This window comes from Triticum aestivum, chromosome 7D (assembly GCF_018294505.1).
Source record: "Triticum aestivum cultivar Chinese Spring chromosome 7D, IWGSC CS RefSeq v2.1, whole genome shotgun sequence".
Classification (NCBI taxonomy): domain Eukaryota; kingdom Viridiplantae; phylum Streptophyta; class Magnoliopsida; order Poales; family Poaceae; genus Triticum; species Triticum aestivum.
The window spans coordinates 582,910,497-582,937,458 of record NC_057814.1 but is presented as its reverse complement, the minus strand read 5'-3'; the positions used below and the strand labels follow the sequence as shown (position 1 = coordinate 582,937,458).

Sequence of the window (26,962 nt, the reverse complement as noted above, 5' to 3'; positions counted from 1 at the left end):
CAGTTTCAGAGTAACATGTAATAAGATGGACCTGCATATCTCTATAACAGACCAAGTTTAACTAGCAGGAACAAATGAACTGCTTGGTTTTCCTGACCCCATATCTCTATGAAAGGAACTGGGTTCTAATGTCCGAGGCGGTGGCACTTCTGAAGAGGTGGACAGGAAGGCGACTTCTAGGGGTATCTCTCTACTCCACATCAACATCCGCGTACCACAGCGCCACATGAGCTGAATTAGCAGAAAATTAGTTAAGCAGTTAGGCGTCATGTGTCACACGTACTGCAACAAGTTTAAATAAGAAGATAAAAATTAAGCTGATGTAAAAAACCTCAAAACAATGCAATGTGATGCGGGACAAAACCTGAATTTTGTCCACGATTATAGTAGGCTAAAAATTGAAATCATTATCTTCTCTGTGAAGCTGAACTATGCAGACTGAACTGATTTGGGTTTTCCAGTTCCAAATTCTTCCACTAGCTACTGGCATATAGTATATTAAATTGAAAAACTGAATCATATGAATGAAAGCATAGTAGCATCAAAACAAATATTTTCATAAATCCAACAGTTCAGTGTGGATTTTAGCATCTCTCAATAAATTCAACAGGCACAATGTCATGCCTGTCTGACCAATCAATGATTTGATTCAACAACTTTTATTAATGTCCAAGTCTACAGCAGTTCAGACTATTTCCAACTCTTAACTCCAAACTGAAACAGGCTGACAAAAGTTTCAGACTATACGAGTTTCAGTAAAGTGTTTTTCAGACTAGTAGTTTCGAACACCCAAAATTTTCCAGCACATGCAGATTAGAACTCAACTGAAATGGAACTCAAAATATCTGGTTTCTTGCCAAACGAGAAGAATAGGTAGGTTAGGATACGTATGGCATGAAACAAGATGACATAAAATAGAACCCAAGCCTTATACATGACCTCAACAGGCCACCCTAGTTTGGTTTAATGACCAAAATATATAGAGCTTAAGTGACCTCATCATGCCACCCTAGTTTGGTTTGATGTACAGCGCTCGCTAATTGCAACCAAATACACTCTATGAGACGGATCCCATCAACCAACCGAAGCAGGATATGAGGAGTAGGGAATACCAAAACAAGGTGCTAATAGGAACAAGGTAGCTTACCTTAGATACCTTGAGGCAACTCTGCCATTTCGCTCCGAAGAAACATGGGCAGCACTCTCTTCATCTTCAGCGGCAGAATTGAGAAAGATCTCACGGTTCTCAGCATTTTTGAACACTTTGTAGGGAGCGGCTCTTTCACCATGTTGGATGCTTTCCATCTTGTGCAGAACAGCAATGCACTTGCTGATGGAGAACTCTTGGGCATTTTTTGACCCTGCCAACAAAACAGACTCCTCCGCTTGCTTCCGTTTGATCTTCACATATTGTGCCATCACTTCCACCATTGGGTCATCATGTTTCTTCTTCTTAGTCTCCTTCACAGGCTTCTTATTTGAACCACGATAAGCACCTATTTGAGTAGTATCACTTGCGGCAGCATCTCTTGGACCATCACTTGGGCGGCATCTCTTGGATCATCATAAATGTGTAAATCATCACCATATTGATTCAGGTCAAAAGAGAAGGCATTCTCCTCTCTTTCCACTTCATGATCACCATCACTCACTTGTGTAGCTTCAGTTGATGTGAAATCGAAGTTACCTTCTACTATGTGTCCTGCACAAACACCCAAGTTATCATTAAAGGCCACATAGCAATGAAAATTCATTATAAAGGTCAACAAAAAGAGAGGAAATGTCCATTCAACCCAGTAACTCACCATCATAGAGATCACCAAGCTTATCATACAGGGGGAAAGGCTTATTCTGGAACTTAGTTATTTCTGGCCATGACTGTATATAAAAGAAATGATTTATCAAACTTAGATTACTCGAAAACAAGATTGATTACAGAAAGCATGGAATGCAAGTTAGAAGTTGCAAAGACAAAATGCACTATACTAGAACTTACGGTCATCAAGTTTTGCCAAAGATGTGCATCAGCATCTATCATGTGTGTATGATAGTTCTAGCTGACACCGCTCTGTTTGCGTGCATCCTTAAGAAGCCTGTATTGAGCTTTCAAATCTTTCTGTTTTTCCTGAATCTGTTGCTTTGTAAAGTTTGTATGGCCATACTTTTCATTAAATAAATTTGTCATCCTATTCCAAGCTTCAGTTGACCAACCATTTTGTCCCCTATGGTATAGAGTCTTGTGCTCCTGAAGTAATTCTACCAAACCCTTTTCCAGAGCCGGGTTCCACTGAGCTCTTCGCTTTTTAACTACACCAACACAAATTTACATTGTTCGAACTTAATGCTCAACATGATAAGAGGAGTTACTATCATTCAATTTGAAAACAAATAGTGATAAACTATCATGATCTAGCTAATATTCAAGATGATAAATATTATATATGGAGATGAACGAAATTACATATGGAGATGAAGCATTAAAATACCTCTTGGAGGTGTCTTTTTAATTTTGGGTGATGGCTTCTTCACACCGTGTGAAGCTTTTTTTCCACTTGCTTTCATGAGATTATACTTTGGAGACCCCTTTGGATACATATCTGCATTTCAACACACACTACATTATTAGATGATGAAGACGACAGAAGTTAATTAATTAATATATGTATATGTATGAGTAAAACACACACCAGGATGGTATGCTTCCCACATTTGCATTGTGATTTCATCCCTTAGAGTGTTCCCTAAGTCGTTGTTCCCCTAGTTATTCTCATCACCATTCGGGAGATCAACAAAAACATTTGGCGCTATGTTATCGGGCAGGTTGTCAAGCCAAGTCTCGTCACCATTCTCCATTTTGATGATATTGTGAAGAACTGCGGCAGCTGCGGGAAGTTTCACTTGGTTCTCGATTGAATGCAGTGTACCAACATGAAGAATTGGGAAGCGCTTTTTTAAGAATTCCTAGGGACCTTTCCACATGGTTCCATAGAACAGCATGCCGATGATTGAACAATTCCCTGTGGTTTTGTGGCCGAGGGTGTCCATGACCAAATTCCTTCAAATGATACTGGACACCCTGATAAGGTGTGAGAAATGACTGAGTGTTTGCATAACCCCCATCAACTAGGTAAAACTTTCTCTCGGGTACTCTAAATCCTTTGCTCATTGCAGAATGAAGAACCCTCGCATCCGTAGCTGAACCCTCCCTGCCACATGATATGAAAGTGAATCTTAGATCGAAGTCGCATGCAGCCATAATATTATGACTCAAGGTACCCTTCCTATTCCGAAATGGAGCAGCAATCCCAGGTGTCGCGGTTATAGGAACATGTGACCCATAAATGGCTCCTAAACAGTTCTGGAAGCAAAGATTGCAGGTCAATAAAGAACTATAAGTTAGATAAGAAAAGGAATTGTGTAAATGTTAAAAATGGAAACCTGGAAGTAAGGGTAGAATCTTGTGTCGGTGAAGATATTTGGATGTGGCTCATCAATGTTCGGAGGCTTCAAAAATCGACTAGCTAAGACAGGGACGATGTTGAAGAACTCATTGATGTACTCATGAAATGTTTGTCCACTATGTTGAAATTCTAGCTGGAGATCTTCATCAGATGCATTGTGAGACACCATGTACAGGAAAAAGGCTAACTTCTCCTCCAGCTTAATTCTTGTATCCGATATGAAATTTTCTCTTCTAAGATAAGATGCCAAAGCCCGGAAGATACGTGGCTCCATCCTATAAGCTACGAGGCAATTCTTCACATGCCCTGTAAAGATATCGTCAACACGCTTCTTGCCATATAGTATGTGTTGGAAATATGCCCTAGAGGCAATAATAAAATGGTTATTATTATATTTCCTTGTTCGTGATAATTGTCTATTGTTCATGCTATAATTGTGTTATCCGAAAATCGTAATACATGTGTGAATACATAGACCACAACGTGTCCCTAGTAAGCCTATAGTTGACTAGCTCGTTGATCAAAAGATAGTCATGGTTTCCTGACTATGGACATTGGATGTCATTGATAACGGGATCACATCATTAGGAGAATGATGTGATGGACAAGACCCAATCCTAAGCATAGCACAAAGATCGTGTAGTTCGTTTGCTAGAGCTTTCCCAATGTCAAGTATCATTTCCTTAGACCATGAGATCGTGCAACTCCCGGATACCGTAGGAGTGTTTTGGGTGTACCAAACGTCACAACGTAACTGGGTGACTATAAAGGTGCACTACGGGTATCTCCGAAAGTGTCTGTTGAGTTGGCACGGATCGAGACTGGGATTTGTCACTCCATATGACGGAGAGGTATCTCTGGGCCCACTCGGTAATGCATCATCATAATGAGCTCAATGTGACTAAGGAGTTAGCCACGGGATCATGCATTACGGTACGAGTAAAGTGACTTGCCGGTAACGAGATTGAACAAGGTATTGGGATACCGACGATCGAATCTCGGGCAAGTAACGTACCGATTGACAAAGGGAATTGTATACGGGATTGATTGAATCCTCGACATCGTGGTTCATCCGATGAGATCATCGTGGAACGTGTGGGAGCCAACATGGGTATCCAGATCCCGCTGTTGGTTATAGACCGGAGAGCCGTCTCGGTCATGTCTGCATGTCTCCCGAACCCGTAGGGTCTACACACTTAAAGTTCGGTGACGCTAGGGTTGTAGAGATATTAGTATGCGGAAACCCGAAAGTTGTTCGGGGTCCCGGGTGAGATCCCGGACGTCACGAGGAGTTCCGGAATGGTCCGGAGGTGAAGAATTATATATAGGAAGTCCACTTTCGGCCACTGGGAAAGTTTCGGGGGTTATCGGTATTGTACACGGACCACCGGAAGGGACCCGGGGGTCCATCGGGTGGGGCCACCTGTCCCGGAGGGCCCCATGGGCTGAAGTGGGAGGGGAACCAGCCCCTAGTGGGCTGGGGCGCCCCCCTTGGGCCTCCCCCTGCGCCTAGGGTTGGAAACCCTAGGGGTGGGGGCGCCCCACTTGGCTTGGGGGGCAGGCCACCCCCCTTGGCCGCCGCCCCCCCCCCCCCCTCAGATGGGATCTCCAGGGGGCCGGCGCCCCCCAGGACCCCTATATATAGTGGGGGGAAGGGAGGGCAGCAGTACCCTAGCCCCTGGCGCCTCCCTCTCCCTCCCGTGACAGCTCTCCCTCCCGCTTGCGCTTGGCGAAGCCCTGCCGGGATCCCCGCTACTTCCACCACCACGCCGTCGTGCTGCTGGATCTCCATCAACCTCTCCTTCCCCCTTGCTGGATCAAGAAGGAGAAGACGTCGCTGCTCCGTACGTGTGTTGAACGCGGAGGTGCCGTCCGTTCGGCGTTCCGTCATCGGTGATTTGGATAACGACGAGTACGACTCCATCAACCCCATTCACTTGAACGCTTCCGCTCGCGATCTACAAGGGTATGTAGATGCACTCCTTCCCTCTCGTTGCTAGTACACTCCATAGATGGATCTTGGTGATGCGTAGAAAATTTTAAAAATTCTGCAACGATCCCCAACAGTGGCATCATGAGCCAGGCCTATGCGTAGTTACTATGCACGAGTAGAACACAAAGCAGTTGTGGGCGTAGATGTTGTCAATTTTTCTTGCCACTACTAGTCTTATCTTGTTTCGGCGGTATTGTGGGATGAAGCGGCCCGGACCGACCTTACACGTACGCTTACGTGAGACAGGTTCCACCGACTGACATGCACTAGTTGCATAAGGTGGCTAGCGGGTGTCTGTCTCTCCCACTTTAGTCGGAACGGATTAGATGAAAAGGGTCCTTATGAAGGGTAAATAGAAAATGGCATATCACGTTGTGGTTTTACGTAGGTAAGAAACGTTCTTGCTAGAAACCTATAGAAGCCACGTAAAAACTTGCAACAACAATTAGAGGACGTCTAACTTGTTTTTGCAGCATATGCCTTGTGGTGTGATATGGCCAAAAGGATGTGATGAATGAGATATATGTGATGTATGAGATTGATCATGTTCTTGTAATAGGAATCACGACTTGCATGTCGATGAGTATGACAACCGGCAGGAGCCATAGGAGTTGTCTTTATTTTTTGTATGACCTGCGTGTCATTGAATAACGCCATGTAAATTACTTTACTTTATTGCTAAACACGTTAGCCATAGAAGTAGAAGTAATCGTTGGCGTGACAACTTCATGAAGACACGATGATGGAGATCATGGTGTCATGCCGGTGACGAAGATGATCATGGCGCCCCGAAGATGGAGATCAAAGGAGCAAAATGATATTGGCCATATCATGTCACTATTTGATTGCATGTGATGTTTATCATGTTTTACATCTTATTTGCTTAGAACGACGGTAGTAAGTAAGATGATCCCTTATAATAATTTCAAGAAAGTGTCCCCCCTAACTGTGCACCGTTGCGAAGGTTCGTTGTTTCGAAGCACCACGTGATGATCGGGTGTGATAGATTCTAACGTTCGCATACAACGGGTGTTGACGAGCCTAGCATGTACAGACATGGCCTCGGAACACACGCAATACACTTAGGTTGACTTGACGAGCCTAGCATGTACAGACATGGCCTCGGAACATGGAAGACCGAAAGGTCGAGCATGAGTCGTATAGAAGATACGATCAACATGAAGATGTTCACCGATCTTGACTAGTTCGTCTCACGTGATGATCGGACACGGCCTAGTTAACTCGGATCATGTTTCACTTAGATGACTAGAGTGCTTTTATTGCAAGGGAAGTGGTCACTGGAAGCGGAACTGCCCCAAATACTTAGCGGACAAGAAGGCAGGCAACACCAAAGGTATATGCGATATACATGTAATTGATGTGTACCTTACCAGTACTCGTAGTAGCTCCTGGGTATTTGATACCGGTGCAGTTGCTCATATTTGTAACTCAAAACAGGAGCTGCGGAATAAGCGGAGACTGGCGAAGGACGAGGTGACGATGCGCGTCGGGAATGGTTCCAAGGTCGATGTGATCGCCGTCGGCACGCTGCCTCTACATTTACCTACGGGATTAGTTTTAAACCTCAATAATTGTTATTTAGTGCCAGCTTTGAGCATAAACATTGTATCAGGATCTCGTTTAATTCGAGATGGCTACTCATTTAAATCCGAGAATAATGGTTGTTCTATTTATATGAGAGATATGTTTTATGGTCATGCCCCGCTGGTCAATGGTTTATTCTTAATGAATCTCGAACGTGATGTGACACATATTCATAGTGTGAATACCAAAAGATGTAAAGTTGATAACGATAGTCCCACACACTTGTGGCACTGCCGCCTTGGTCACATTGGTGTCAAACGCATGAAGAAGCTCCATGCAGATGGACTTTTGGAGTCTCTTGATTACGAATCATTTGACACGTGCGAACCATGCCTCATGGGTAAGATGACCAAGACTCCGTTCTCCGGAACAATGGAGCGAGCAACCAACTTATTGGAAATCATACATACTGATGTGTGCGGTCCAATGAGTGTTGAGGCTCGCGGTGGCTATCGTTATGTTCTCACTCTCACTGATGACTTAAGTAGATATGGGTATGTCTACCTAATGAAACACAAGTCTGAAACCTTTGAAAAGTTCAAGGAATTTCAGAGTGAGGTTGAGAATCAACGTGACAGAAAAATAAAGTTCCTACGATCAGATCGCGGAGGAGAATATTTAAGTCGCGAATTTGGTACGCACTTAAGGAAATGTGGAATCGTTTCACAACTCACGCCGCCTGGAACACCTCAGCGAAATGGTGTGTCCGAACGTCGTAATCGCACTCTATTGGATATGGTGCGATCTATGATGTCTCTTACCGATCTACCGCTCTCATTTTGGGGCTATGCTTTAGAGACTGCCGCATTCACTTTAAATAGGGCTCCGTCGAAATCCGTTGAGACGACACCGTATGAATTATGGTTTGGGAAGAAACCTAAGTTGTCGTTTCTAAAAGTTTGGGGATGCGACGCTTATGTCAAGAAACTTCAACCTGAAAAGCTCGAACCCAAGTCGGAAAAACGCGTCTTCATAGGATACCCTAAGGAAACCATTGGGTATATCTTCTACCTCAGATCCGAAGGCAAAATCTTTGTTGCCAAGAACGGGTCCTTTCTGGAGAAAGAATTTCTCTCGAAAGAAGTGAGTGGGAGGAAAGTGGAACTTGATGAGGTGATAGTCACCCCTTCCGAACCGGAGAGTAGCGCAGCGCGGGAAGATGTTCCTGTGGTGCCTACACCGACTGGGGAGGAAGTTAATGATGATGATCATGAAGCTTCGGATCAAGTTACTGCTGAACTTCGTAGGTACACAAGGACACGTTCCGCACCAGAGTGATCGGAGAGCCATAGAAAATAAATGGATCTTTAAGAAGAAGACAGACGCGGATGGTAATGTGACCATCTATAAGGCTCGACTTGTCGCTAAGGGTTATCGACAAGTTCAAGGGGTTGACTACGATGAGACTTTCTCACCCGTAGCGAAGCTGAAGTCCGTCCGAATCATGTTAGAAATTGCCGCATTCTATGATTATGAGATATGGCAAATGGACGTCAAAACGGCATTCCTTAACGGCTTTCTTAAGGAAGAATTGTATATGATGCAGCCGGAAGGTTTTGTCGATCCTAAGAATACTAACAAGGTATGCAAGCTCCAGCGCTCCATCTATGGGCTGGTGCAAGCATCTCGGAGTTGGAACATTCGATTTGATGAGATGATCAAAGCGTTTGGGTTTACACAGACTTATGGAGAAGCCTGTGTTTACAAGAAAGTGAGTGGGAGCTCTGTAGCATTTCTCTTATTATATGTGGATGACATACTATTGATGGGAAATGATATAGAATTCTTGGAAAGTATAAAGGCCTACTTGAATAAGTGTTTTTCAATGAAGGACCTTGGAGAAGCTGCTTATATATTAGGCATCAAGATCTATAGAGATAGATCAAGACGCCTCATTGGTCTTTCACAGAGTACGTACCTTGACAAGATATTGAAGAAGTTCAATATGGATCAGTCCAAGAAGGGGTTCTTGCCTGTATTGCAAGGTGTGCAATTGAGCACGGCTCAATGCCCGACCACGGCGGAAGATAGAGAAAAGATGAGTGTCATCCCCTATGCCTCGGCCATAGGGTCTATTATGTATGCCATGCTGTGTACCAGACCTGATGTAAACCTTGCCGTAAGTTTGGTAGGAAGGTACCAAAGTAATCCCGGCATGGAACACTGGATAGCGGTCAAGAATATCCTGAAGTACCTGAAGAGGACTAAGGATATGTTTCTCGTTTATGGAGGTGACGAAGAGCTCGTCGTAAAGGGTTACGTCGACGCTAGCTTCGACACAGATCTGGATGACTCTAAGTCACAAACCGGATACGTGTATATTTTGAATGGAGGGGCAGTAAGCTGGTGCAGTTGCAAGCAAAGCGTCGTGGCGGGATCTACATGTGAAGCGGAGTACATGGCGGCCTCAGAGGCAGCACAGGAAGCAGTCTGGATAAAGGAGTTCATTACCGACCTAGGGGTGATTCCCAATGCGTCGGGCCCGATGACTCTCTTGTGTGACAACACTGGAGCTATTGCCCTTGCCAAGGAGCCCAGGTTTCACAGGAAGACCAGGCATATCAAGCGTCGCTTCAACTCCATTCGTGAAAGTGTTCAAAATGGAGACATAGATATTTGTAAAGTACATACGGACCTGAATGTAGCAGATCCGTTGACTAAACCTCTCCCTAGAGCAAAACATGATCAACACCAGAACTCTATGGGTGTTCGATTCATCACAATGTAACTGGATTATTGACTCTAGTGCAAGTGGGAGACTGTTGGAAATATGCCCTAGAGGCAATAATAAAATGGTTATTATTATATTTCCTTGTTCGTGATAATTGTCTATTGTTCATGCTATAATTGTGTTATCCGGAAATCCTAATACATGTGTGAATACATAGACCATAACATGTCCCTAGTAAGCCTCTAGTTGACTAGCTCGTTGATCAACAGATAGTCATGGTTTCCTGACTATGGACATTGGATGTCATTGATAACGGGATCACATCATTAGGAGAATGATGTGATGGACAAGACCCAATCCTAAGCATAGCACAAAGATCGTGTAGTTCGTTTGCTAGAGCTTTTCCAATGTCAAGTATCATTTCCTTAGACCATGAGATCGTGCAACTCCCGGATACCGTAGGAGTGTTTTGGGTGTACCAAACGTCACAACGTAACTGGGTGACTATAAAGGTGCACTACGGGTATCTCCGAAAGTGTCTGTTGAGTTGGCACGGATCGAGACTGGGATTTGTCACTCCGTATGACGGAGAGGTATCTCTGGGCCCACTCGGTAATGCATCATCATAATGAGCTCAATGTGACTAAGGAGTTAGCCACGGGATCATGCATTACGGTACGAGTAAAGTGACTTGCCGGTAACGAGATTGAACAAGGTATTGGGATACCGACGATCGAATCTCGGGCAAGTAACGTACCGATTGACAAAGGGAATTGTATACGGGATTGATTGAATCCTCGACATCGTGGTTCATCCAATGAGATCATCATGAAACGTGTGGGAGCCAACATGGGTATCCAGATCCCGCTGTTGGTTATTGACCGGAGAGCCGTCTCGGTCATGTCTGCATGTCTCCCGAACCCGTAGGGTCTACACACTTAAGGTTCGGTGACGCTAGGGTTGTAGAGATATTAGTATGCGGAAACCCGAAAGTTGTTCGGAGTCCCGGATGAGATCCCGGACATCACGAGGAGTTCCGGAATGGTCCGGAGGTGAAGAATTATATATAGGAAGTCCAGTTTCAGCCACCGGGAAAGTTTCGGGGGTTATCGGTATTGTACCGGGACCACCGGAAGGGTCCGGGGGGTCCACCGGGTGGGGCCACCTGTCCCGGAGGGCCCCATGGGCTGAAGTGGGAGGGGAACCAGCCCCTAGTGGGCTGGGGCGCCCCCCTTGGGCCTCCCCCTACGCCTAGGGTTGGAAACCCTAGGGGTGGGGGGCGCCCCACTTGGCTTGGGGGGCAAGCCACCCCCCCCCCTCAGATGGGATCTCCAGGGGGCCGGCGCCCCCCCCTAGGACCCCTATATATAGTGGGGGGAAGGGAGGGCAGCAGTACCCTAGCCCCTGGCGCCTCCCTCTCCCTCCCGTGACACCTCTCCCTCCCGCTTGCGCTTGGCGAAGCCCTGCCGGGATCCCCGCTACTTCCACCACCACGCCGTCGTGCTGCTGGATCTCCATCAACCTCTCCTTCCCCTTTGTTGGATCAAGAAGGAGGAGACGTCGCTGCTCCGTACATGTGTTGAACGCGGAGGTGCCGTCCGTTCGGCCCTCGGTCATCGGTGATTTGGATCACGACGAGTACGACTCCATCAACCCCGTTCACTTGAACACTTCCGCTCGCGATCTACAAGGGTATGTAGATGCACTCCTTCCCTCTCGTTGCTAGTACACTCCATAGATGGATCTTGGTGATGCGTAGAAAATTTTAAAAATTCTGCAACGATCCCCAACAGTATGGAGCTATGTCGCTGCTTTCTCTCAATTTGTCCTCTATTACGCATTCTATGCAATACGAACAGAATAAAGGACATCATATCTTCATCATCCTCGCTTCTCCTCTTCCTAATTCGATCGATAATCTCGGAGTTCATCTCGGCACTAAAACTAGAATAAACAAGCAACAAATAAGAACTACATTTAATGGTTTACTTGACTTGCAGCAAATTATTAATAAGACATACACACATAATAAGACTACAAGAGCTATCAAGTAGGATATAGTACTTCGGTTAAGACTTTAGAAACAAGGTCTGAATTTCATATCATGACAGAATAATAAGACTACAAGAGCTACCAAGTAGGATATAGTACTTCGGTTAAGACATGATAGAAACATGGTCAAGAGGCCAAAAAGCTGGTGTATATTACCGAAGTTAGGTGTGACAACTGGATCCCAAGATGGAGGCAACTCGTCCACCCCAACAAGAATCCAAGCAGCAGGCCTCTGTCAAAATAAGAACATAACAGCAGCATGTAAGATGACACACAATCATTCATATATACTATAGAAACAAACATCCATACTACATTGTTCCACCAACACTCACGGAGAATTAACCAAAAGTTACATCTTACTGGGGAAAAGGCCAGCTCTTCGGTCGGGGTTAAGGAGGCTGATGGTGGTGGAGCGTGGAAGAGGCTGCAAGGTCCATGGAGGGACAACAAGTTAGGAAGGTCCATTACATAGATTCAGTTCAATGTAAACTACAGCCAGAGGACTATTTGCTTCACCAAAAGTGCACATAAATCAGACTTGTAACTTGTAGTCAATAAATAGGGAGGCAAGCAAGTAGTCCAGATCCCTGCTGTTGTTTAGGAAGCAACTGACGGTAAGAAATGAACAGCAGCTCTAGAACTTAAATCAAGAGCTAGACTAGAATTAAATCAAGACCTATGTCAACGGTATTCAACGAAATCTTAAAAGGTTAAAACAACTGACGTCTTCAGAACTGAAACTTCCTAGAATACATTTGGACTTTCAGGGTGCTGATTAGTTTTAAGCTGCCAATGATATGTTTTTCAAACTGTTGAACAGCAACATGCTTTATGCATCACACAAAGTTAGTCAAGACATGCATGCTGACTAGCTACTGTATTTTCTTATGTACACCACTGACTTCTACACGTTCACAGACCAGAACAAGAGAGCACTTCCACCGAGCAATTACGATCAGCACACAGGAGCACTTGCTTCTGCACCTAATGCAACTACAAGAACCCATCTGAGTGATTCAGAAATCTGAAACAGTGCATTACAACGAACGCTTAGTGTGAAGCAAATCATCACTCAGTGTTCTTACAACCAACGAGTGTCAAGGCATTGCTAATTGCTCTTATTCCTTAGCACCTCGTTTATATGATAGCACCAATTGTCAGCGACAAAATAGGCAATTAAAACAGAACTGCAGAACATTGGGTTCTGCACAAACTGATGCAGTAGAAACCTATGCGAGGGCCATGAATTTTAAGCACAATCACATAGCTGATATGAATTCAAACACCTAGCATTAATTTAAAGCATAGTGGAAATCGGTAAAATAGAACCAACAACACAAGTTCTTTTTTAAATCTTCATTTGCCAAAAGAATCACCAGACATAATACAGTTCTTGCAGCCAACGAACCAACAAAGCATTGAAACCGATTCGGTAGTTCACATCAAGCATTACCACTACTACTTGCAGATAACCAGAGTCGACAGTGAACCACTAAACCAACAGTAACCTGCTACTAGATACAGGGGACACAATCTAAGAGGAGGCGAACTTGGTGATGGCTTTGGTGCCCTCGGAGACGTCGTGCTTCGCGAGCTCGCCGGGGAGGATGAGGCGGCAACCATGGCCGGGCGGATGGAAGAAACCTAGACGACGAGGAGAAAGGAGGGGAGGCGAGGCGAGGGCTTACTACCGAGGAGAAGGCCAGTATGGCGGAGGAGGTACGCCGGCGTAGAGGCGTCGTTCGACGGCGTGTTGAGGAGGAGTTGGGCAGCGGCGGCGCAGTGTCGTTCCTCCCAAATCCGCGAGGCCCCCCTCGAGGTTATGAACCGCGTGGAAAGGAGGGTGTAGGAGGGGGTTGGGCCGTCGAAACCCCGCGTACCAAATGGGCCCTCGCGGTTTTGCGGGGTTTCTGGGCCACGCGAGGAAATTCCCATCAAAACCCCCTCGATCCTCTCCTACCAAACGAAGCCTCATTGATTTTTATGCAGGTGATTGATGCAAAATTTGAAGCTTAACAAGAGGAGATAATATGTTGGCGGGAAAAACATTCCGAAGGCAAGAAGGTCTCTAAAGCAGCACCGAAGAAGACTGCGGCCAAATCTCACAAGGTACAGAGTGATGATGAGGATCAAGTGCTCAAACTAAAAGACCGTTGTCTGGTTGCTTATATTCCTGACTCCTCTCCAGAACATAGTGGTGATGCCCATGTACAAATCTTGTGCTTGTGCTCATGAAATATTACATCTCTTACAAAAGTTTAAGCTTTATTATGGTGTGACCACTTGTGCAGCCATGGAAGCTGAGACTACACAAGGAGAATAGAGCAGAAAGAAGAGGAACAAGCCAAGCAAAAGAGACAACAACTCTAGTGCTCCTCCTCGTTAGAAGGTGCAAAAGATGGAGGCCGCCCACTTCAACAAGAACAGCTCGGTTTTACAGAGAGTTGCGAGCGCTTCTACAGGAACAGAAGATGCCGATGCCCCTTCTTCCAGTCCACATCAATTCCAGATGCTGGCGTGGCTGGTGGCGAGTGGTGAGAAAGGCTACCTGGGGCTGGGGTGGCAACTTGTAAACAAACTGCTACATTGAACCTTATGTATAACTACAAGTAGCACCCCCATGGAACACGGCGTCGCTCAATGATAACTCTTTCACCTTCCTACATGAAAAAAACTTACAAACAAAGAGGACACCTTCCAAGTGCTCTGAAGCAATGCTGTGTTCAAAAATAAAGTTTTATGACAAAATAATGTATATTTTCATCCAAGTACTGATGCACAGCCTGATGGTGTTCTGCCAGCACCATTTTCTATTTAAACAAGGCACAGTCAATTAGCATCAAAGGGAGTGACAATGTAATCATTCAAAGTGTTTCACCATCAGAAATAAATGTCTAGGCATTAAAGGGGAAAAAAGATCTCAGACATTATAGCATTGGACGGCAAGGCGGTCATTTACTAGGTCTTTGCAGTAAGATGCATATACTTAACCCAACTGCAAATTGTAAGCTCCATGATAATCACATATCACGTCTTTTACAACATGATCATAGCATTTCTATCATTTTTCCCTTAAACACCACATGAATAATCTCATTGAAATCAGACAAGTTACCACAATACTGAACCACCATAACTTCCAGAATTAAAAGGATGCAGACATCATCAGTAAAAGAAAATGAGAACCGAACTCAAGCAGACATGCCAAGCCCACTGCTCCATGGTATGAACAATCGACTGCTGACCCACTTCTCTTGAAGGCACCAACAATCTCATATTGATATCACATAAGCAATGATTGTAACTCTGCATATAGTGGCACATATGGCAGATACGGCGGACCACCATCTTCAAGTTTGGATGTCACTTTTACTTCCCGACTATTCATATTGTAGCACATGACTTCCGTAGCCCGTCCCGCGGTAAAGAAGATCAAGTCACACTCCGGATGAACTCCAATCACACGGTAACCATTAAAATGTATCCCTCCAGATAAGTATTTAGTTTTAGTGGTGTGCTTCAACATCCAATCTTTGGTTTCATAGTCCTTGACAACATTAACAACTAGTCGAAGCACAAGACCATCTTCACTCTGGAAACTGGAATAATGCAAACAGCCCTGTGACTGCTGCAAAATACCATTAGGCACATAACTAGGGATGCAGAAGGTCGTCGATGTTTTCCCCTCCGTGTCCACAGCAGCTACACAAATGGGTGATGGCCTAGAGCCATAGGCGATAAAATGCAAGCATCCCTTAAGGAAGACAGTAGACTGATACTGACCACCAAGATGTCCAATACTCTCATTCAATCCCCTTTCCTTACGAACCCATCTCCTAGTTTCCGACGAATACACATCCACTGCTGCGATGGTGTACGACACACGGCGGACATAATCCATCAACACAAACACATAGAAGTGGGAAGACACGGCCGGATCGAAACCCAGACGTACAATGCTCACCTTCCTGGCCTCGGCCTGGCTGGGTTCTGGCAGCATGACCCATTCCTCCCTCGCGGGATTGCACACGATGTAAGGGCACTCGTCACCCCCGACGGAGTGCCAGCGGCAGAGAAGGAGGCCGCCGCAGCAGTCCAGCAGATCGACTTGCCGGTGGCTGAGCAGGAAGGCGAAAGAGGTGTCTATCGCAGGGCAGCTTCTCCCCGAGACATTGGCGAAGTGGAGTGCTGATTTTGGGAGGCGCTCAACGTCGGTGCCGGTGTAAAAGAAGCCGGCCAGGGTTTGTGGGAGCTTTTTGCTGTGGTCCGGGTGGTGAATGAGGCTCAGCCAGTGGTTGGAGACGCACTTGAAGCGGTAGAGCGACTTGGCCGGGACATGCGAGAGGATCTCCACGATGAGGTCTTCGGTGAGCCTCTCGGCCGCCGTCCCGCAGGGGGCAGAAGAGGAAGACCTGCACAAACACAGATGGAGGAGAGGTGAGGGGCTGGGATCCCCGATTCCTGAATGAGGAGGAAAGATGTGGATCCAGCTGCTTCGCGTACCTGATGCGAACCGAAGTGCGGCCTTCCTCCCACGGGGTTGAGCGATCAGCTGGGGCGGACATGCCGGAGCAAGAAATCGGCGGTGGCGGCGCCGTCGAGCAAGGCGGACGGGAGGAAACCTACGGCTACGGGTCTGAGGCTTTACTTCTCCTGCACTAGAAAATGAATGGGCCCTCGGTGCGAAGTAAATGGGCTAAACTGTGTTGCATCTTCAGGCACTGGGCTGTAGCCTGTACATGCGTTAGTAACAGTGCAATGTTTTGTACCCCTAAAAAAACAGTGCATTGTTTTGTTTTTCACATCAGTTTTTTTAACACAACACAGGCGTAGACCTTCATACTTTTTTTTTGCGGGTGGCGTAGACCCTCGTACAGACACACATACACTCACCTCTATGAACACATGCACGCACGCACACCTTACCTCTATGAGCACCTCCGATGGACTGAGTCGGCAAATCATCCTGAGATTGGCGAAGTCGCCACAGACGTCTCCGTAGTCGATGGGAACGTCTCCTTCCACTTAACGCAAATTGCCGGAAGGGCTGAAATAAATTCAGAAAAATGCAAGCATCAATTTTAAGTATAGAAATAAAACTATGATGGATTGGGAATACCACTGTTCTGCTAACCATATGCTTTTTTACATGTTATTGGATTAATGAATGCAAAGTTCGCACCATGATCCCTGAGTGAGGAGGAAAGCCGAGGATCCAGCTGCTTTGCGTACCTGATGCGAACCGAGGGGCGGCCTTCCTCCCACGGGGGAGAGCGATCAGCTCAGCCCGACATGCCAGAGCAAGAAATCAGCGGCGGCGCCGTCGAGCGAGGCGGACGGGAGGAAACTTATGGCTACGGGTATGAGATTTTCCTTTTTTTTAGAACTCTTTGAGTTTCTTTTAGAATTTTTTGAGGTAGGTATGAGATTTTCCTGCTCCTGCACAGCTGCACTAGTAAATGAATGGGCCGTCGGTACAACGGCACTGAGCTGTGAACTGTTTTATCCCTAAAAAAAAGCTGTGAACTGTTTTTTTTTCACATACCAAGCCCATGCTGATTGCAACTAGAAACCCATTCTCTCTTTGTGGATTTGAATATGAAATTATGTTACATTTTCAGTTCTTAAAGAGTTCTTCAAAAACTTCTAAAAAAAGAGTTCTTCAAAAACTTCTCAAAAAAAAAGAGTTCTTCAAACTAAGGATAGAATTCTATTTTTCTCGAAACAGGCTTTCGTCCAACTTTATAAATAAAGCAACAACCACACGAAGTACATGGCCGAACGATACAATATGATGGCGTAGCCCTCTTACAAAGCCGATCCCAGGATAAATGGGAGACATAGACCGCTAGGGACTATGAGACCGAAAGATAATACACGAAGATCTAAGAACCCCGCCACACAACACCCTAGAACACCTAAGCTCCACGACAACGCCCTTAGGAGGGGGAACGGCGCCAGGCGTTGCCGCTGTCGAGTCTAACGAACAAGGGTTTTCACCCGGAACCCAGGCACGAAGCGAAGCACCATGACAACGTCTTCAAGAAGGTAACAGCACCCACGAGCGTCGACGTTGTCGGCGACAAAGCACAGAGCTTTCGCTCGGTAGCTCCCCATGCCACCATGAGGTCTTCAAGAGCGGCGTGGCGAGTCCAGATCCCCAGTTCCAGATTGGGACGCCACCACTGCCGAAGACAAATGGTCCGGCTGAGCCACCCGCCGCTACACCTCTTGCCGCCCACACGACCAAGAGGTATAGCCACCACCACCGCCATGGTGCCCGCGGAAAGGCCAACCAAGCGGACCACCTTCCAGGGCCGCCGCCCCGGCTTACAAGCCACGAGACCCCCGCCCGCCGCCCGCTTCACAGTGCACCAACCGCGGAAGGAGAAGCCCGGCATCAGCCACCGAGTCAGGGTCAGCGCCACCATCGTCGGGGTGCCCATGTCTACATTCCCACCAACCCCGATGGACCGAGGGGACAATGACTCAGTGGCTGCCGACGGCCATCGTTGAGTAACCAGCTCTGACGACGCCAAGTCCGTGGCTGGAGGCACCGATCCAACCGTCAGCACACGGAAGCCCCGACACCACTACCGCGGACGTCCACCAACGCTATAACGTGAGGACGCCTCTCCAACCGGGCCGCAAGCACCCACCTTGGTATAGCCAGAGGCAACCCAAGCACGCGCAGGGAGCAATAAACTCCGGGCAAGAGGACCAGGTCAAACTCTTGCCCGACGGCTCATCCACGGTGCCCGCCTACTGCCAGCACACGCACACAGTGAAGGTGGTCATACCAGCACTAAAGGATAGAATTCTATGGCAGAAGAAAGGTATACGTGTTGTTTAGTTTTCCTCTATGATGGTGATGTTCATGTGCAAGCTGCCACATCAACTAATTTATGTTGTGCAGGCAGTAATGCTTCAAAATACAGGGAAAGAGTTGTTGAAGCTTAAGAACAAAGTGAGGTTTATTCATCGAACTAGTCAACATGAAGAGAGCAAAGCTAATCCTGGAGCTTAAGCGGAAGGGGTATGGACCTCCACCGAAGAGAAACATTACAGCCGAGCAAGTTGCTCTAGGAGGAGCTACAGAATTGGAAGAAGCAGCTGTAGGAATTCATGCGTCGATTATGAGTATCTTCTCACAACGGCATTTGGTACATTAATTTAATCCACAGAAGAAGATACAGGAGGCTCATCGCACAACAGAAGAAATTAGAGGACGAAGCTGAACGTCTGAGGAAAGCAACTCCGGAAACTCTGTGGTTGAGAGACCTTTATGCCCTTGAAAAGGGACTGGGCGTAATTAGGCAGCGTCTCTCTCTCTAATATTTTGCTCCATGTTATGTGTTTCACTTCTCACTCATTGATTTTGGTGCAGGTGATTGATGCAAAATTTGAAGCTAAAGGCGAGGAGATGAGATGTTGGCGGGAAAAACACCTCCAAGGCGGGAAGGCGTGTGAAGCAGCACCCATGAAGACTGCAGGCAAAAGTCACAAGGTACAGAGCAATTTGCAATAAGTGGTACAGGTCTTTGCTGCTTTGACAAGTCAGTTTTTAACATCTTCATAGGCAAGTGCACCGGCAGCATTGAGAGATGATGAGGACAAAGTGCTTGAACTAAAAGATCGTTGTCCAGTTTCTTATAGTCCTGACTACTCTCCAGATCATAGTGGTAGGGATGCAAGGTCCCGCTCGGTATACAAATTAGAAAAGGTTAGTTCTAGCTAGGCTGTTAGGCAAAGTTGTCCTAATTCAGCACCTTGGCAGGTCTATGTGGGACGCCACTCTGCACCCCTACATAGTTGTAATGCCCATATACAATCTTTGTGTTTGTGCTCATGAAATATTCTATCTCTTGCAATTTATGGCGTGACCACTTGTGCAGCCATGGAAGTTGACACTACAGAAGGACAACGGAAAGGAAAGAAGAGGAGGAACGAGCCAAGCAAAAGAGACAGCAACTCCAGTGCTCCTCCCGAGAAGAAGGTCAGGGCCTCCCTCTTCAACAATAAGAGCGGCTCAGTTTTGCAGAGAGTTGCGAGCACTTCAACACTAACAGAAGATGCCGACGCTCCTCCTATCGGCACCTCTGCTCAGCCAGTTGCACCGAGGATAACAATCTACATCGATTCCGGCCGCTGGAGTGGCTGGTGGCGAGCGATGGCACAGGCTATCGCTATCTGGGGTGACAAACTATAAACCAACTGCTACAATTAGCATCACCATGGAGAGGGAACAACATCGCTTAATTCAAACTCTTTTACCTATCTACCTGAAAAAACCTACAAGAAAAAGTGGACGTCTTCCAAGTTCTCTGAAGCAAATGTTGTGTTCAAAAAGCAAACTTTATGACAAAAGAATGGATAATTTTGTCCAAGCACTGATGCACGCCTTGATGGTGTTCTGCCAGCACCAATTCCTATTTAGTCAAGCCACAGTTAATTAGCATCAAAGTGAGTGCCAATGTAATCACCAACATGTTTCACCATCAGAAAGCAAATGTCTAGTATTAAAGAAAAAATGATCGTACGCATTATATCATTAGCAGGCAAAGCAGTCATTTACTTGCTCTCTGTTAATAAGATGCATATACTTACCCCAACTACAAATTGACAATATCATCAGTTTAAGCACCATGATAATCATTTATCGTGTCCTTTACAACATGGCCATAGTATCTTTCCCTTCAAACAGTACATGAACTAATCTCAGAGAAAACAGATAAGTTGCCAAAGTACTAAATCACCATAGCTCCAAACAATAAAGCATATACACACTTCTTATGAAGTAAAGAAAATGAGAACCAAACTCAAGAAGACATGCAAAGCCCACTGTACCACAGTACGAACAATTTCACTTCTTATGAAGGCACCACCGGTCTCATATATATGTCATTTGTCCAATGATTGTAACTCTGCATACAGAGGCACATATGGCAGATTGCTATTCAAGATTGGAGATCACTTTTACTTCCTGACTATTCATATTGTAGCACATGAATTTGGTAGTTTGTCCGGCGGCGAAGAAGATCAAGTCACACTCCGGATGAATTGCAATCACACAGTGACCATTAAGATGTATCCCTCCAGATATGTACTATGAAGTTCCAATGGTATGCTTCAATATCCACTCTTTGTTTTCATAGTCCTTGAGAACATTAACAACTAGTCGAAGCACAACATCATCTTCACCCTGGAAACTGGAATAATGCAAACAGCCCTGTGACTGCTGAAAAATACCATTAGGCACATAACTAGGGATACGGAAAGTACTCGATGTTTTCCCCTCCATGCCCACAGCAGCTACACAAATGGGTGATGGTTTACAGCCATAGGCGATAAAATGCAAGCATCCCTTGAGGAAGACAGTAGACTGATTCTGACGACCAAGACGTCCAATACTCTCATTCCATCCCCTTTCCTTACAGCCATAGGCGTTTCAAATTGTAAGCCAACTGGTACATTACAGGTAATTGTAAACTCTTTAACTACCTATCTGGGATAAAACTAAAAATGACGTTTTCCAAGTCCTCTGAAGCAAATATTGTGTTCAAAAAATAAAGTTTCATGAAAGAATAGATATTTTCGCCAAGGTCCAAGCACTGATGCGAGCACCATTTCCTATTTAAATAAGCCAGACTTTATTACTGTGGCATCGAAGGGGTGATCATGTAACCATCCAAGTGTTTCACCATCAGAAATAAATGTCTAGTTAAAAAAATAAGATCACATGCACACATCATATCATTAGCAGGAAAATCGGTCATGTACTTGGTCTGTCAATAAGATGCATATACTTGCCCCAACTACAAAATGACGATATCACCAGTGTAAGCATCAAGTCTTTTACAGCATGATCATATCATTTTCTCCCTTCATCGCTACAAGAACTAACCTGGAAGAAATAAGAAACGCTGCCACAATACTGAACCACAATTCCAAACTTCAAAGGATGCAGACATCATCATTTAAAGAAAATGAGAACCAAACTTGAGCAGACATGATAAGCCCACTGCCACATAGTACGAATACTTGACTAGCGATTCACATTTCTGTGCAATGATTGTAACTCTGCATAGAATGGCACGTACGGCAGATATGGCAGTTCACCATATTCAAGATTGGAGATCACTTTGACTTGTCGACTATTCATATTATAGCACATGAATTTGGTAGCCCATCCCACGGTGAAGAAGATCAAGTCACCCTCCAAATGAATTGCGATGCAACGGTGATCAATAGGTGGCCATCCAGATATGTGTGAAGTTTCAATGCTATGCTTCAACATCCACTCTTTTTTGTCATTGTCCTCAAGAACATAAACAACAAGTCGAACCACCTCATCTCTATCTTTCTGAAAACTGGAATAGTGCAAGCAGCCCTGTGACTGCTGAAGAAAACCATGATCCAGATCACCAGGGATATGGAATCTCGTCCATATTTCCCCCTCCATGTCCACCACAACTACACAATAGGATGTCGTCATGCAGTAGGCATAAAAATGCATAGAGCCGTTGAGGAAACTGGTACAATGTTGCTGAGAACCAACAAGAAAACGATTGTCGTTCCATTTCTTTTCTTTATGAATCCATCTCCTGGTTTCGGACGAATACACATCCACTCTGGTGAGGAAACAGCCAAAGTCAGAATCATGATTCGTCAACACCAGTAACACAAAAACATGGAAGTGGGAGGATACAGCCGGATCGAAACCCAAACCTACAGTGCCCCTCATGCCTGCATTACTGGATTCGGGAAGCATGACCCACTCCTCCCTCGCGGGATTGCACACGATGTAACGGCACTCGTCACCCCTGACGGAGTGCCAGCGGCAGAGAAGGAGGCCGCCGCAGCAGTTCAGCAGATCGACTTGCCGGTGGCTGGGCAGGAAGGCGAAAGAAGTGTCTATCGCAGGGCAGCTTCTCCCCGAGACATTGGCGAGATGGTGTGCTGAGATCGGGAGGCGCTCAACGTCGTTGCTCGTGTAGAAGAAGCCGGCCAGGGTTTGTGGGAGCTTTTTGCGGTGGTCCGGGTGGTGGATGAGGCTCAGCCAGTGGTTGGAAACGCACTTGAAGCGGCAGAGCGACTTGGCCGGGACACGCGAGAGGATCTCCACGATGAGGTCGTCGGTGAGCCTCTCGGCCGCCGTCCCGCTGGGGGCAGAAGAGCAAAACCTGCACAAACACAGATGGAGGAGAGGTGAGGGCATCCCTGAATGAGGAAAGCCGAGGATCCGGCTGCTTCGCGTACCTGATGCGAACCGAAGCGCGGCCTTCCTCCCACGGGGGAGAGCGATCAGTTGAGGCGGACATGCCGGAGCAAGAAATCTGCGGCGGCGGTGGCGGCGCCGTCGAGCCAGTCGGATGGGGGGAAACCAATGACTATGGCTAGCGGGTCTGAGATTTTCCTGCTCCTGCATTAGTAAATGAATGGGCCTTCGGTGGGCTAAACTGTGTTGATCTTCAGGCCTGTGCATGCGTTAGTGACGGTACATTGTTTTGTTTTTCACATTTTCTCAAAAGAAAAAAGGTTCGTGACGGATTTTCTAAAAGGTGGATGGTTCTTTCATCATGATACTTATGTCAGGGGCTACTGGAGCTGTAATTCGTGACGGATTTGGCATTTTTGTTGCCTGTTCAGGTACTTTTATTCCATATGCTTCTGATGCGTTAATGGTGGAGTCCTTGGCAATGAAAGAAGCATTGGCTATGGTAGCATCGATGGGTATTAATCAAATTGTGGCTGAATCTGATTGTGTTGAAGTCATTCAAGCTCGTGAAGGCTCGACAACCTGTTTTTGCAAGACTGTTTTGATTTTGCTATGGAGATTGGCAATGTCGTTTTCACTCATTGCATGCGGGAAGCCAATGGCACAGCCCATGAGGCCATGACCATGAGCTAGCTAAATATTGTTACGAGAACTAGTATACTTGTAATAGGGTAGATGATCCTCCCTCTTGTATCCATCCTCTAATCTCTCGTAAACTATGTAAGTGTTTTGCTTTGATTAATAAAGCTAGCCGTGATGGCGTTCCCTCAAAAAAAGTCATCTGAAAAAACATCTCAAAGAAACCATCTATCATAGCTTGACGACAAAATTATAGTTTCAATCATGAACATGAACGATAATGGATCAATACACAGAATTTTGATCACTAATAACTGCAAAGTGGTAGGTTCCTCTTACATGGTATTGGACTAACAAGCCAAAGTTCAGACCATGATCTAGCTGATTGCCTGGCGGTGGAATTTATGTTCAAATTATGGGTCATTAATTGTAATTTAACAAGTGGACTAAACATTCGGATAGCTTCTATATGAGGTGCAAAACAGGATCGAGGTTGTGACACAAGCTCTAGCTACCAACATATGCTTGGGGGGGGGGGGGGGGGGGGGGGGGGTTATGTTGGTTTTGTGATAAACTGGCCAGGATGGTGAAGAATTTCAAAATAGCATGTGATCCTTGGTTTTGTGATAAACTGACTCCTAGCCTCGCCTTATGAAGGGGGCGAGAGCAAGGGTTTACAAGTTTCCTAACCGACCTCGACCCTAACGGCGGAGCTATGTGTGTTACAGGGGGGGGCTCCCTGAGGCCTTGTTTGGTACTCAGGGGACCAACCCGCTAGAGGATTCAATCCACCCAGGGATTGGGTGAGGGAGTGGGGATCACCCAATCCATGTAGGGATTAAACCCCTAGATCTCCTCAATCCCCCCGTTAACGGATCATGTTCGCTCACACCTCTCCCCGCAGGCAATTACTCCACGCCGAGTTTGCTCTGGGCCATGCTGCAGTTGAGATTTCTTCATGTTGCGCGTGATTTGTTTCCAGGGTGGGGAGACGATTGTGGGTTTCAGCCGGGGAATAGCCCACTATATTCTCCTAGAGATTAAGCTTGAGCAGGGAGTAGTAACCTTCTTAGACTCGAGACGAAAAGATCCCCAGGACTATGCGGACATGACTCAAATGCTCGAGAAGTAAGTTAAATCGATGATTATCCACCATATCAGCAACTTTGTTCATTTCCTGATATCAAGTAATTGTTTTCTTTGTCTGGCAGGGTTTGGAGAAAATTCACCAAAAAAGCTCCGGGACTGCCGAAGAAGCTGCAATTTAGACACCCGAAAGTAAGTACTATAGTAGCATGTTCCGCGCATCTCCTAGTGATTCATGCGCTAGTTTCATCAATACCATTTAGCATGCTTGCTTATCAGTTTGATTGACCTCTATTTCTTGTAAAGTGGTTGTGGCAGGAACCCGGGAATAATTACCGTGGATACTACGTTTGCGAGTCCATCCGCTACACGACCTGTGAGCAGGGCTACTCTGACGAACAATATGAATGCGTAAGCAATAATATTCACAATTTTATTTTATTACCATCATTTGTGTTGAGTTTCATTTATTCATATATATATTCTTCAAATTAGATCTTTCGGATGCGGGATGAACTCCTAGCACCAGATCGTATGCGAGCAATTCAAGAGGAATTGGCGGCATTCTTCCTTGACCATGTGATCGCTGAAAACGGAGAATACTATGTGGACCCTGTGTTCTTACAATTTAATTAGGAGATTATATTGTAAGAGATAAGTATTGTATATATGTAGCCGGTAGTGTCGGATAGATATACGAGAACTTGTTGTTCGACCAATCTCTCGGAGAAGGAGAGGTGGTCGATATCACTTCTCTCTGTATGCATATGTTCATGACGATCTTCTGTTTCCTTCATTTGCTTACTAGCTAGCGTGTCTAGTCCTCTCCATACGTATATAGTACGTAGCGTCGACCAAGCACGGAGATAAGAGATGACACTTCTCTCTATTAATTAGCTAGCTAACACAATATATGAAACACCTAAATTAACCCCCCAAACCCCCCCCCCTTTCAAAAAAAAAACAAAAACTCCAGCCCCTGAAATGCTGACGCGTGGATGCCTATTGGTCCCGGTTAGTGCCACCAACCGGGACCAAAGGCCCTCCTGCCTGGGCTCGCCGCACCGGCCACGTGGAGGCCCATATGTCCCGGTTCGTGTAAGAACCGGGACTAAAGGGTTAGGGCATTACTAACGATCCTTTAGTCCCGGTTCAAAACCGGGACAAAAGGCCTTTACCAACCGGGACAATAGGCCCTTTTTCTACTAGTGCCCCCCCCCCCAAAAAAAACATTCCTATTTTGTATTTGGCCCCCGGCCATACTCGGCTAGCTCCGCCACTGCTTGACCCTGAACCGGCCGAGGGATCCTTGACTTGCACGCTAAGATGATGATTCTCCAGAAGTCGGGCCTCCTGTCGAACAAAGGGCCCTCACTCATAGCTAGGCTTCCTGAGTCCTAAGTCCGGCCCATTAACATGGCTCTTACCCATGGACCACCGCTGGTATACCACACCGTCATCTCGGGCTCGGGCTCTAGTAGTCGTTTCTTTCAGGTGTGTTCTTCCATGGTGTGCCTTTTAGCTATGGAGTCGGAGCTGCGGTGGAGCGAGTCCCGGTGGTGATGATGACATGCTCTCGGTGGTTGTTTGCGGCAGACTCGGTCTTTGCAAGCCTTGTATTTTTTTCCCTCGTGAAGCTCATCGTCAAAGTCGGCGTTGTCGGTCATTGGTTCATGTGGATGTCGGTTGGCATGGGTTGTCGTGGGCTTTGTGCAATTGTTTGGGGTGGATGACTTCGTTGGCGGAGCTCTAAGGTGAAGACAGGGTCGCTTGTTCAATGGGGCAACCAGTGATGACGATCATGTTAGCTACCCCTCGACGGATGTCCTTTTCTTCTCCATAGCTTTATGTTCTTCACGTTGGTGGTGTCCTGGTCGGTCAGTGGTGTCCATGTTCATGATAATAGGGGTTGGGTTATAACAGAGAACTCATACTCGCTTCTTAATTAATGAAAATGAAAATGAGAAATCTTTTGTATCGTCTCATCCAAACGAAAAAGAAAAAACCTCAGTTACAAAGAAAGCAGTGACAAGGAGCTTCTGAAAGGGGACGGGGACTTGTAACCGTGTGCGATTGCTATTGGAGACGATGGGTTTGGGCTCTGAGATGAGTAACGAGCACTGCCATCTATCCCTCGCCATCTCCGGCACTTCATCTTCAGACGGCGTTCTATCGGGCCAAAACAGCCAGCCTCCTCTCACTGGGCGGAGCCGGAGCGATCCTCTCTTGTGCCC

The 26,962-nt window shown here is 46.1% G+C and overlaps 2 protein-coding genes, 1 long non-coding RNA gene and 1 pseudogene across 3 annotated transcripts; all 4 read right to left on the bottom strand.

Moving 5' to 3' along the window:
• Nucleotides 1-1,148: 1,148 nt before the first annotated feature.
• LOC123171343 (uncharacterized) lies at nt 1,149-2,038 on the bottom strand (annotated as a pseudogene).
• A 507-nt stretch (nt 2,039-2,545) lies between these two features.
• Nucleotides 2,546-12,211, bottom strand: LOC123165760 (uncharacterized). The gene is made up of 3 exons (XR_006483129.1): nt 12,146-12,211; nt 11,939-12,014; nt 2,546-2,597 (listed from the first exon to the last, which is right to left on the bottom strand). It is a non-coding gene; the product is annotated as an uncharacterized lncRNA (long non-coding RNA).
• Nucleotides 12,212-14,781: 2,570 nt separating this feature from the next.
• LOC123166849 (F-box protein At5g07610) lies at nt 14,782-16,430 on the bottom strand. The gene is made up of 2 exons (XM_044584656.1): nt 16,289-16,430; nt 14,782-16,197 (listed from the first exon to the last, which is right to left on the bottom strand). Exons 1-2 carry the CDS (start codon nt 16,348-16,350, stop codon nt 15,069-15,071), a joined length of 1,191 nt encoding a protein of 396 aa, XP_044440591.1. The 5' UTR covers nt 16,351-16,430; the 3' UTR covers nt 14,782-15,068.
• Nucleotides 16,431-20,746: 4,316 nt separating this feature from the next.
• On the bottom strand, nt 20,747-23,170 carry LOC123169811 (F-box protein At5g07610-like). Its single transcript, XM_044587684.1, has 2 exons — nt 23,045-23,170; nt 20,747-22,968 (listed from the first exon to the last, which is right to left on the bottom strand). The coding sequence occupies exons 1-2, from the start codon at nt 23,104-23,106 to the stop codon at nt 21,831-21,833; spliced, it is 1,200 nt and encodes a 399-aa protein (XP_044443619.1). The 5' UTR covers nt 23,107-23,170; the 3' UTR covers nt 20,747-21,830.
• Between the last annotated feature and the right edge of the window lie 3,792 nt (nt 23,171-26,962).